At 38.4% G+C, this 12,837-nt stretch overlaps 1 protein-coding gene across 1 annotated transcript in view; it reads right to left on the reverse strand.

Annotated features, from left to right (window-relative positions):
* Positions 1–6,919, reverse strand: part of LOC127538715 (ADP/ATP translocase 3-like) — a 41,235-nt gene extending 34,316 nt beyond the window's left edge. Inside the window, exon 1 of the mRNA XM_051962467.1 lies at positions 6,544–6,919. Within this exon, the coding sequence (XP_051818427.1) occupies positions 6,544–6,919 (376 nt within the window). The remainder of the gene's footprint in view (positions 1–6,543) is intronic.
* Between the last annotated feature and the right edge of the window lie 5,918 nt (positions 6,920–12,837).

A 12,837-nucleotide genomic window follows, 5' to 3' on the forward strand; every position in this document is an offset into this window, starting at 1 on the left:
TATATTATATTTTGATTAAAGATTTATTTATTAATTCATTTAATTAGATTGAATATCATATATCTTGTCTTTTCTACATAAAGCAGATTAATTATTGTCTTTAATTATGATTGTAGAGGAATTGTAATATCAATCAAGGACAATAATTTCCTTCTGGAAGAGATGTAAGGGCATTCTATAGATTGAATCCTATCAGGTATTTTCTATATACAGTTTGAGTTTATATGGATGGATCTAGTCTTTTTAAGTCCTTATTCAAGGCAAAGATCTGTCAGTCTCTGTGAAGACCAAGTTAGTACCCTGGATACCTTAGAATCATCAGAGTCAGGATAAGCAAAAGTCCTTGGTCTTTATTCTTGGTCTTTAGGGGTAGAAGTGAAGGGAATGGACACAGGATCTCCACGACCTTCCTACTCCTGGTCTACCGCCAAAAGTGACTCTGGCTTATCTTACTCCACAATCCCTCCCACAATTCTCTGTATACACCAAAAGATCGAACCAGCACAGAATAGTTTGAAGGGCAATTTTACAAGCATATGCTAATAGAGTATTGTCCAATCGGTAATTAGCCTTAAGTGCTTGGTTGGCTGATCCCAGTGTATCAACTCAGAGTTTCAGCCATTTACAAGTCTCACACCAAATACCTAAATGTTTTTGTGGCTCTGTCTCTAAACAAATAAACACGATGGACATATAGTTGATAGAAATTTCTTCCTGGGAGTAAATGGCAATTTATAAGCTGAAAAGAACATGGCCCAGGACAAAGTTTTAGAGTATAATTCTACTTAGAAAGTAAGAGATAGAGAACCAGCAGAGAGGAGTGTCTTAGAAGCCAGTGGAGAAGAGATTGTGAAAGAACTGAGTATATTCAACAAAATAATAAACTACAGAAAGATTAAAGAACATGAAGATAGAAAAAAAAAGAATCAGATTTAGTAATGAAGTAGTTGAGAGCACAATTTCAGTAGAACAATGAGATCTGAAGCTATATTGTAAAGAGTTGAAAAATGAGTGGAATAAGTGCAGAACATTTTCAAGGAATTTAACAATGGAAGGGAGGAAAGAGAGAAGATGATAGTTTGAGGGGGTGGCAAAGAAGAGTGAAGGAGTTTTTTTTCATAGTATTTTCCCAGTTATATGTAAAGACAATTTTTAGTATTCATTTTTGCAAGATTTTGAATTCTACATTTTTTTCCTTCCTTCCCCTCTTCCTAAAATTTGATGTGGGTTATATTTGAGCAAAACACATTTTCATATCATTCATAGTTGTAAAAGAAGAAACAGACCAAAAAAGAAAAAACAATTTTTAAAAGTGAAAATAGCATAGTTTGATCTGTAGTTAGAGTCCATCAGTTTTTTCTCTGGATGTAGATAATGTTTTTCATCATGAATCCTTTGGTATTTTCTTGGCTCATTGTATTGCCAAGAAGAACTAAATCATTCATAGTTGATCATCACACAGTGTTGCTGTTACTGTATACTGTGTTCTCTTGGTTCTGCTCATTTCGCTTTGTATTAAGGGAGGGTTTGGGTTTTTTTTTTTTTAATAAAGATGTGCATATCTGAATATAAAGGAAAATAAATGAACAGTAGAACAAACTTTTCAGGGAAAGGGAAGAGAATATATTTAAGGACATAATCAGAGGAATTAACCTTAGCAAACAGAAGAGCCTCTGCTTCCTCTGAGACAGAAACAAAGGAAGGAAATATGGGTAGAGATATAGGGAGATTTTAACATTTGGAGCTGGAGAGATGAGGACACTTAGTAGCTGAATTTTTCTCAGTAAAGTAGAAGGCAATGTGATTTGTTGAGAAATAGGAAATTGGGTGCTCAAAGATAGAGAAGGATGTTTGGAATAGCCACAGTGGGTAGCATAATTGTTGTTTATCCTTTCTTCTGAAAGAGGACCAATAACATTAGGAAAGTGAAGTCTTGAACTTGCATTGCAAGTGAAATGTATTGCATTTAAGTGAGGCAGACTTGTGCAAAGTCATCATCCTCACTCTCTCCTCCAGAGACTTCTGGGTTCAGTGGCAAGATATAGATCAGGACAATTGGAAATGGCCTCAGATACAGTGGGAGACCTTGGCCTTTTTTAAAGTTAAGGCCTTTCCCAGATCTTAGTTTGTCTGAGGCAATGACCATTCAATGATTAAGGCCAGGTAAGAAATGAGGCAAAAAATGATTTTTTTATCTAGTCAGAAAAAGAAAAACCAATGCCAGAGGGAAACACCCTCAGGGTTTCTGGCCAAAAACTCTGAACAATTGCTATTTACATTCACTCTAAGTCATCAAAGCCTAAACAATGACCAAGTTTTGGATTGGGAGCTATTATTGGTGAATCAGTGACAGCAGAATGATTTGGGTTTAAGGCTTTTTTTTTTTTTTTTTTTTTTTCATGTTAGAATAAAAAAAGTAGCAAAGAGAAAAAAAGAAATCTAGCCGTAATCCCCAAGACATCTTGCAATGTTTCAGCAGCCACAATTTATTTTCTTTTAGGCAGAACATCTATGGATAAGGATATGATTATTTATATAGACTGAGGAAGAGGATGTAATGCTGGAGAAACTGAGGCAAGATAGAGATTAGAGAGTTTTTAAGATTTTATTTTTTGGAGAGTTTAATTGATTGACTGGACAGGATTCTCATCTCAAAGTATCCAGTGGCGAATATGAGATCTCAATGACATATATACACACATGGCTCAGCTACAGGGATAGACCAAGGCAGGGGCAGAGTAAGAACATTGAGAGTGGGAAGTTTCAGGATCATAAATTTGGTTCTAGCAGGATGAGGGAAAACTGGAAGCCAGAATCAGAACTTCTGAATAAACAGAAGTAAAGGTGTCAATGATCCCAGATAATCTTATCTTTTGGAATATTTAGAGGGGGTAGTGCCATAAATTCTTGATGACAGAAGGAGTTAGGAGCCAGTAAGTCTGAACTCCCCCTTATCTTGAGTCTCACATTGACAATTTATAACCTTAGAGCAAGTGGTCCTCAATCTTAATGAACCAAAGGGGCTGGGGGGGAGGGAGGAGAAGGGGGTTGCAATTAAGGAGATTGAGGCAGAACAGTTAAGGAAACTGAGGCAGAACAATTTAGGGACACGGAGGCAGAACCAATTAGGGAAACTGAGTCAGGACGATTAAAGAGAACTGTGGCACAACAAGGGGAGAAATTGAAGAGGGAACCCCAAAACTGAAAATCCTTAAAGGAGAAAACCTCCTTTGACTCTGCCTCAGTGTGGGGACTCCACCTCAAGCACAAACAGTTACATCTTTGTTATCTGGGTGGGGTCAGCTCAGTCCTGAAACCCATTGAATTCAATTCAAATTCTAACCCTAGCTGAAACCCAGCAAGGAGCCAATCTGGGACTCTACCCATGAGCCCCCTTCAGCTCGTAGCCAAAACCCCCTATTATAAAAGAGCCAAATTAAAACCCTCTCTTTGCAGAGGTTCCAACCCCAAGGGTCTCTGCCAGTTGGAATATTGTTTCCAGTGCTTCTTTATTCTCCCCTATTTCCTTAACTAGACTTTAACCTTACTTCCAGTTCCCATAATAAACCTCTTTTATCAATCTAGGTTTTGAGTCTGTAAATTCCTTTACAGGGGACTCTGTGCCACCAGAAGGGAATCCCAGAACCCCCTACCCTTGCACCACCACTAGACCTCATTTAGACTTTAACTCTCTGATCACCAGAAACTCTAATTTCATTTGGGTACCCTATTTTGGGTACCTCATCAAGATGAGGATTGGAGGGAGTAGCATGGTAGAAAGTCAAACAAGGATATAAAAAGATTGTCATGCAACATTGATAGCCTTGATGAAATTAGAGAACATTAATTTTTGGTTGACACAATTGGCATGGTTGCATGAGTATTGCTCTGGCAATACTCAAAAACTTAGGAACAGGAATATACAGTAGAAGTGACCTAAAGTTGAAGATTAGAAGAGCCTTGAATGGCAGAAGAACAAGGGATTCAGGACAATGAATGGGTTGTTGAATTAAATGAACACAAGGTGATTGTAAGAAAATAAAGTCAGAGCAGGGAACTGGTTAAATCAGGTTGAATGAAATGCTTGGTGAACAAAGAGAAAACAAAGAATAAGAAGAGTGCATTAGAGGGAGAGATAGGAAAAAGGCTATTCTGATCTTTCAGGAAATTTTAGAGATCTAGATTATGGAAGTGCAGTTCTGGGTGCTAGTGAATTCTAAGCTGTACTCTCCCCTGTGAAATAGTTGAAATAGAATGTAGCTAGGAGAACTCAGGATGTTAATAAACTAGGAGGCCATGATGCTGAGAAAAAAAGATATATTTCTTATTAAACCCATTCAGCTTTTCTCCAGAGGTCTTTCATATCTAACTTTTTAGAAATTCTATTCATCTCCTTGATTTCTTTCTTGTTTATTTTGTGATTAGATTAATTCTGAGAGGAAAATGTTATAATTGTTTTGTTTTTTGTCGAGGCAATTGGGGTTTAAGTGACTCGCCCAGGGTCACACAGCTAGGAAGTATTAAGTGTCTGAAGTATTAAGTGTCACACAGCTAGGAAATATTAAGTATCTGAGGTCAGATTTGAACTCAGGTCCTCCTGACTTCAAGACTGGTTCTCTATCTACTGCACTATCTTGCTACCCTGCTTACTAGTATAGTTTTGCTGACTATTTCTTCCTGTAACTGTTGTAACTAAAGAATTTGAAAGCTATGTAAAATATGATAAGTGTGAAAACATGTATTGAAGAATTGCTCATGTTTGATATATATTGGATTACTAGTTGCCCAGGAGAGGGGATGAGGGAAAAAAGAGGAAAAAAAGTTGGAACATAGGGTTTTGCAGGAGTAAATGTTGAAAACTATCTATGCATGTATTTTGAAAACAAAAAACTTAAAAAAAAAAAGAATTTTGAAAGCTATATCACTTGATGAATTTGTGTTTACTATTGACATTACTTCATTGTCTATGGTACCTTTCAATAGGATGTACTTTCCTTCTTTATCTCTTCAAATGAGATCTATTTTTCTTTTTGCTTTGTCTGTGATCAGGATTGCTATTCCTTTTTTGTTTTTTGAATTTCAGTTGAAGCATAATATATTCTGCCTCAGTTTTTAATCTTTTCTCTGTATGCATCTCTCTGCTTCAAATATGTTTCCTATAAACAATATATTGCAGGATTCCCATTTAAATCCACTCTGCTACATGCTTCCATTTTATGGAGAGTTCATCCCATTCACATTTGCAGTTATGTGAATATAGTTGTGTATTTCTCTCCATCCTACTTTCTCCTGCTTATACTTTTTTCTCTCTCTTTTCACCCTATGCCTCTTCAGCAATGTTTTACTTCTGACCAGCTCCTGTTGTGGCTGGCTTTTAAGAGCTTATAGAAAATGAGCCCTTTGATCTCAGAGGCAAGATGAACAAGGCAGGGGACTCATAGGGTGTGAAAAGAGCTCCAGTTTATTATGCTGTACAGCCTTGTTGATATATGTTTTTGTAAGCGTGATCAGTGTATGGACAGTAGACAATCCCCAATCACCATTCAGAGAAACAGCTCGTGGCATTGCATATGCATGGCATCTACCAATGGGAGGAGATCCAATCTAGCAATTCAGCAGCTCCCTCACAGGCCAGAGGCATCCCTGTTTACGTAGCCACTGGCTGTGATCCTCACCTGTTCCCATAATGATAATTCAATGCTCCTTACTCAACAAGGGCATTTCTGCAAAATGGCAGAAAACTTATTGTGCATCAAGGGTGGAGGTGGCCTCGGTACTCCCTCTAGGCAGGGTCCCATAATTCAGCAATTCCCCCTTCTTATCTTTTAGGTAAAAAGCCCTTTCTTGAGCTGCAACCTCTGAAAGGATGGTGGAGAAAGATCTATAAAAACATCCTAATATTACAGGGCAATAACAAAGCAGTAACAACATAACAACATACAGGGCAATCGATGAGTCTAATTTTAACCACCATGAAGAGGTATTATCAAACCAATGTATGATTTTTTCAGCAGTTTTATCTGGATTCAAATCTTCATGAGAAGCTTTCTCTATATCAGATGCTAATTTATATAAACTTTCTATTTCACCTTCAATTGTGTTATTGAGAAATAAACCTTTCAAATGCCTCCCAATCATAATCTTGACCTGTATGATTATACAGCAAAGGGGTTACACAGTCTTTGTATATCTGTAATCACATTGTAATGGAGCCTGGAGTCTCAATAACTCCACTTCTGCTCCTATTTCCAATGATACTTCTCTTAAACCTTTTGTCATCTGATACAATTGTTCATCACTCTCAGCTTGTTGAGCAAAACCCACTGAGACATTCCTGGCTAGTTCCTCTATGTATCTAGCTTGTACTAGGCTGTTTTGTACATTAGATATGGACATTGCAAGAGAGACCGATGAAACTGTAAGTGAAACCTACATAGAAATATCTAATATGACACAGCTGATACATCTCTTTTTTCTAGAGGGACTAAGGTCTGTTTCCTTCTTTTCTATTATGATCAGTCCTAGCACGATACCCTTTCTCACTTTTGACAGGAAGCATTGATACATAAGCTCTAGTGATCACAAATACCGTCTGATTTTCAATTTCAGTATCCAAGCAATCACTAAATGTCCAATTCCCACAAGTAACATTGTAAAGCTCTAATGTTTCTTTGGTAACATTACAGAGTCTCCCCACAAAAATGCGTATTTCCCTCCCAGACAGGCTTGAGTATAGAACTGGTATCCAATTCTGGGGCCATTTGTCCAAGAACCAGGGCCCGAGGTGTTTTTCCATGTGCCAACTGCAGGCCCATTTGTTGAGGGGCAAGAATGTGTCCCATGAAGGCTTGTGCTTTCCATAAACCTTTCCAGGCATTGCCTTTGTAAGGTTCCCAAACAGGTCCTGGGAGACCGTCATAGTCATCTTTTTGGCCTCATGCCACGCTTGTAATGTCCAGTTTGCAATCGTATAACAAGTACGAGTATGGGCACGGCCTGCAGATATGAGGGGCCAGCCTGATGACCGCTGTATGTAGACACACCTCAGCAGCCCTCCCACGGGGATGAAGGGGTCGCTCTGACATGGCCCAGCGTGTGTGCCACGTGATACCCCATACCTGAAGCTGGCATTTGTAAAGTCGTGTTTTTCACTTGTGCACAGTAGGTACTATTTCTTCCTGACCAGCACAAAGGAAACCTATTAGCAAGTTCAGCAAAGTTGTACTTTCCTTTTACCATAGTTCCATTATATTTCTCAAAGTGAAATTCATCCCTGATTATTTGGGATGCATTTCCTGTTAGCAGTGCATCGGTATGCATTCCCCCCATGATACAATCCTAGGCCATGGTGGGTCCATCATGACAGCCCACCTTTTGGTCTCTGTTGTATGTAACACAAACCCATATATATAGAAAGCATCTTGCTAGTGGAATTGGGAGCATGTCTTCTCCTTTTGGACGGTTGCCTCTTCTTCCTTCTTTTTCTCTTCTCTATCGACAACTTTTGAGATATCTGGTGGAGATCCACTGCTGAAGGTTTTCTCCTGTGGAGATACAAGCATATCCTGGCCGCACATTAGAACCCTAGAGGGTCCCTCCCATCCTTCAGGATCCTTTTTCATTACCATGATCTCATTCCTTGGGGGCCTTCTTAATGAAGATGGGATATTATCTTTGAGTGATTCTCTGTCTATTTTTACCAGAGATTATTTCATAACTGGACTTAAATCATTTGAATCGAATGTTTAAGTAATTTATTGTGTCAATATGTATATTATATTATTTCATTATATCATATTATATTTATATAGTATATATTATTATCTATATTTTTTCTGAGTGATCCTATTGCTTGAGTGTCTGATTAGTCCTGTCTATAATGGCCTGTTCTATAGGGTTTTAAGGAATCCCAAAAATATGATGTATGGAAAATTCCTGTAAAAACTGTTTTAATATTTGTGTGGGATACCCATAGAGGCAAAACAGTGAAATAGATGATTTATTACATGTGAAGCATCTTCCTCTCATTGAGAGGATGCAGATACAAAGCCTGAATAAGTGTCAACATAGCATGAATACATGTTTTTCCTATATGTGTAACATCCATTTGTCATATATCATTTGGCCTATTACCTCTGGGGTTAGTCCCCAGCCCTACAGGTCTTTAAGAATATAATACACAAGCTACATATCTTTGTTACTATGCTTGCTGCTTCTTGCCAGGACACCCCATATGATCTCCAGAGAGATCTGGCGCAGATGCAAATCTTCATGAGTTTTTATTGCTTGTTCTAGAGGGCAGAGAAAAATACATTGTGTAAGCAGGCCATCCACTGTTTTATTCCCTTCAAATATATGTCCCAGCCCTTCCATATGAGAGTGGATGTGCTTTATATAAAAAGGATGGACTCTCATTAAAATCACCTCTTGCACCTCCTGAAACAATGAGACAATAGATCCTGTTTGAGCTTTTATTTATATGCTGTCTCTATTCTCTAGATCACCCCAAACACATAGTGACTATCTGAAATGATATTGATGGGTTTATCTATTTTTAATACTTGTATAATGGCATACAACTCATTTTGCTGTGTTGAGGTGTAAGGTGTAGTAAATACATTAGAGATGCCCAATTGTGAAGAATATATAGCTGCTTTATTTTGCTTAATGTCATCAGTGAACACATTAGGGCCTTTAAGTGAATGTGTTTTTGTTTTTGTGGGAAATATCCATTGCCACTGCTCATCTACTAACCCTAACAAAATGATCCAAGTTTCTTAAGTAGCTATTAAGCAATCTAACCTATCCTTGTCTATATTAATCCATATAATTCCTATTTTTCCTATTAATTGCATATTTCTGAGCAATATTTTCCTTGCTATTTCAGCTATCATATCTATTCTTTATAACAAATAGAGGAGATGGAGAGCAATCTGGAATTATGCCCCAAAAGTTATCAAACTGTGAATACCCTTTGATCTAGCAGTGTTACTACCAGGCTTATATCCCAAAGAAATAATAAAGAAGGGAAAGGGATTTATATGTGCCAAAATATTTGGGGCAGCCCTGTTTGTAGCAGCTAGAAAATGGAAAATGAATGGATACCCATCAACTGGAGAATGGCTGGGTAAACTGTGGTATATGAATGTTATGTAATATTATTGTTCTGTAAGAAATGACCAGCAGAATGAATACAGAGAGGCTTGGAGAGACTTACATGAACTGATGCTGAGTAAAATGAGCAGAACCAGGACATCATTATATACTTCAACAACAATACTGTATGAGGATGTATTCTGATGGAAGTGGATATCTTCGACAAAGAGAAGATTGCAATTGATCAATGATGAACAGAATCAACTACACTCAGAGAAGGAACATTGGGAAATGAGTGTAAACTGTCTGCATTTTTGTTTTTTTTCCCGGGTTATTTTTACCTTCTGAATCCAATTCTTCCTGTGCAACAAGAGAACTGTTCGGTTCTGCACACATATATTATATCTAGGATATACTGTGACATATTTAACATGTATAGGACTGCTTGCCATCTCGGGGAGTGAGTGGAGAGAAAGAAGGGAAAAGTCGGAACAGAAATGAGTGCAAGAGATAATGTTGTAAAAACTTACCCATGCATATGTACTGTCAATAAAAAGTTATAATTATTAAAACAAACAAAAAAACAAAAAAACAAATACAGGAGAGTTCCATGGGCTGTTTGTTTCCTCCTCAATATGTCCTAATTCTAATTGTTCTTGTACTAATTGATGTAGAATGGCTGTTTATTCTTTGGTCAAGGGCCATTTATTGCTCCACCCATACTGGTGCAGTGGAAGCCTTAACAGCAATGACCCCTCCTAAAATTCTGTGGTGATATTTCATCCCTAAATTAATGTAATATATCTCTATCTCATAAGTTAATATGTAAGCCATCTATTATTGAAGGAAAAATGGTTCCTGTCTTTCCATCTTTTTTGCCAATTTACCGGTTCAGCAAACATCAAAGCCTCCTTACTACTTCCTATCTTTGCCGGGGGGAATCATTGAGAAGCAGCCACCACAGTCCTGTCAGCTCCAGTGTCTATTAATCCTTCAAACTGTTGGCTATTCAAAGTTAGGGTTATTATTGGCCGAGTGAGTGTAATAGCCTTTGTAAAATATATTTGTACAACAGCCTCTGAATTTGGGTCCATTTGTGGGGCTAATTCACAATTATTATCTTCTGTTTTAACTGTGAGTTCAAATGGGATGACTATTCCTTGAGCTATACATTGTCCCTTGTTAAAATATGTTTCAATATTGTCCATGTTAACCATAGTTACAGACACAGGCACTTTCTCATATATTTGTATGACTGGGATAGCCAATGAATACTGGGGTAGTGGAGAACAAGGATTTTTAATTGTTTTCCTCTTTGATACTGTTGAATGGACACTTCACAAATAGCATAAGGGGGTAGGTAATAATAATCATTGCTCCTGAATTTTATTACTCTGAGTGTTTTGGCATCTAAAGCAGCATACCTGTTCCTCCATTCCTGATTTATATCTGTCCTTCCTTGAACAATCATTCCCCAGATTAGTTTTGGGGCTTTCTGGGGCCCCTGACCTCATTTCCCATGGCCTTATTTACAGCATCCTATAATCAAGCAACAAAATCAGTAAAGGGCTCCCCAGTTTTTTGTCTTATTTGGATAAAGCTTTCTGCATGAGCCCCAGTGCTGCTAAGTTGATCAAAGTATAACTTCATGTTTGCTCCGGAAGCAAACTAAGTGGCAATCAACCGAGTCTGTCCTAAAAATTCTGTTATCCAGAACACTGCCTGGCCTGGAGTCAAAACTGCTCAGGAGAATGCTTTCCAATGATTGGGATACAAAATTTTCTATAACATTGTTTTAAGTTGTAACATATGAACTGAGTGTCTTCTCTGCCCTGGGTTAAAAGGGTCATCCTCCTTATAACAGGATATAATTCTTCCCACCCCTCCATGTCTTTTCCTTGATCTCTAGTCTATTGCAAAACTTTTTGAAGTGCAGGTAAAGAATATAATTGTTTACCTTTTGCTTTTTTGTCCGCTAAGTGTCACTGCGGTATTTGTTTTATATTTCTGATCCTGCTTTTCCTCAATTCTTATTTCAAGAGAGCCTTTAAAAGGCTGTAGGTCTTGATAAGGCAGGGCTGAAGCGGGTGGAGACCATTATTGTTCTGCTCTAGCTCAGGAGAGGAACATCTACTGCTAAGAGATGGACCTGTTTGTGCTCCAACTGTAAATTTCTTGACCTCCTTTTCTGGTTCTGATTTCAGATTTTGTTTAATGAGATTATTTTGTATTTTTCCTGGGCATTGTTTATCAAAGGCAGTGAGCTGTTCACCAAAAACAATAATCTATCACAATTATAACAGCCCTCCTCAGGTAACCACGGAGAAACTTGGTAAGCAACATCCAGGAATTTCCTAATGTCTCCTAATTGAATTATGCTCCCTTGATTTTCTAAACATTTATATATAATCCTGACATATGCTTCCCTGTTTGAAGGGAGTAGGGTGCCTATTTTCTGCCCCCTTACATTACTTAACTTCTATTTGCCGCACTCTGCCTGGTCTGGAAACAGCGCAGCTCAATGGGCTCTCCCTCTGGAGTCCTCATAGAGATTGTCTTGACCATATAGCAGTGCTTGACTGGGAAGTGGTTGCTCTGGCACCCCAGGTTCTCTCAGTCCCTGTTGGGGGAGGCAGTTGTTGCTGCCGGCTTTTAAGAGCTCATGGCATATGAGCCCTTTGATCTCAGAGACAAGATGGACGAGGCAGGGAACTCACAGGGTGTGAAAAGAGCTCCAGTTTATTATGCTGTACAGCCTTGTTGATATACATTTTTGCAAGCATGATCAGTGCATGGACAGAAGGCAATCCCCAATCACCATTCAGAGAAACAGCTCGTGGGCATTGTGTATGCATGGTATCTGCCAATGGGAGGAGAGCCGCTCCAGCAATTCAGCAGCTCACTCACAGGCAAGAGGCCTATTCAGGCATCCCTGTTTTTGTAATCACTGGCTGTGACCCTCACCAGTTCCCACAAGGATAAATCAATGCTCCTTGCTCAACAAGGGCGTTTCTGCAAAGTGGCAGAAAACTTAATGTGCATCAAGGGTCAAGGTGGCTTCAGTACTCCCTCTAGGCAGGGTCCCATAATTCAGCAAGCTCCTCCCTCAATCTGCTCTCCTTTCTATTATCCCTCCACCCTTCTCTTTCTTCTTTCCCCTACTGTTTCTGCCCACCCTTCTATCTGGCTCCTCCCTCTTCTTTCCCCTTTCTCCTTGTAGTTCCCAATAGGTTAAGATAAAAGTCCATATTCAACGGAGTATGTATGTTATTCCTTCTTTGAGCCAAATCTGATAAGATTAAGCTTTATGCAATGCTCATCCCTCTCCCTTCTTTCCCTCTATTGCAAGAGGTCATTTGCACCTCTTCATGGGATTTAATTTACCCCCACTTAGCCTTCCCTTTCTTCTTATCTCAATACAATCCCTTTCCCACCCTTTAATATCTATTTTTTCTGTATCATCACATCAAAGTCAACTTATACCCACAACTTTAGTCTATGTATAATCCCTCCTAAAAATACCCTTCTAAAGAATTACAAGTATCATCTTCCCATTTAGGGATTTTTTTTTCTTCCCTGTTTACCTTTTTATACTTCTCTTGAGTGTTATATTTGAAGATTAAATTTTCTGTTTAGTTCTGGTGTTTTCATCAGAAATGATTGAAAGTCCTTTATTTCATTAAATATCAATCTCTTCCCCTGAAAGATAATGCTCAATTTTTCCAGGTAGTTGATTCTTAG

Source organism: Antechinus flavipes, chromosome 5 (genome assembly GCF_016432865.1).
Source record: "Antechinus flavipes isolate AdamAnt ecotype Samford, QLD, Australia chromosome 5, AdamAnt_v2, whole genome shotgun sequence".
NCBI classification, from domain to species: domain Eukaryota; kingdom Metazoa; phylum Chordata; class Mammalia; order Dasyuromorphia; family Dasyuridae; genus Antechinus; species Antechinus flavipes.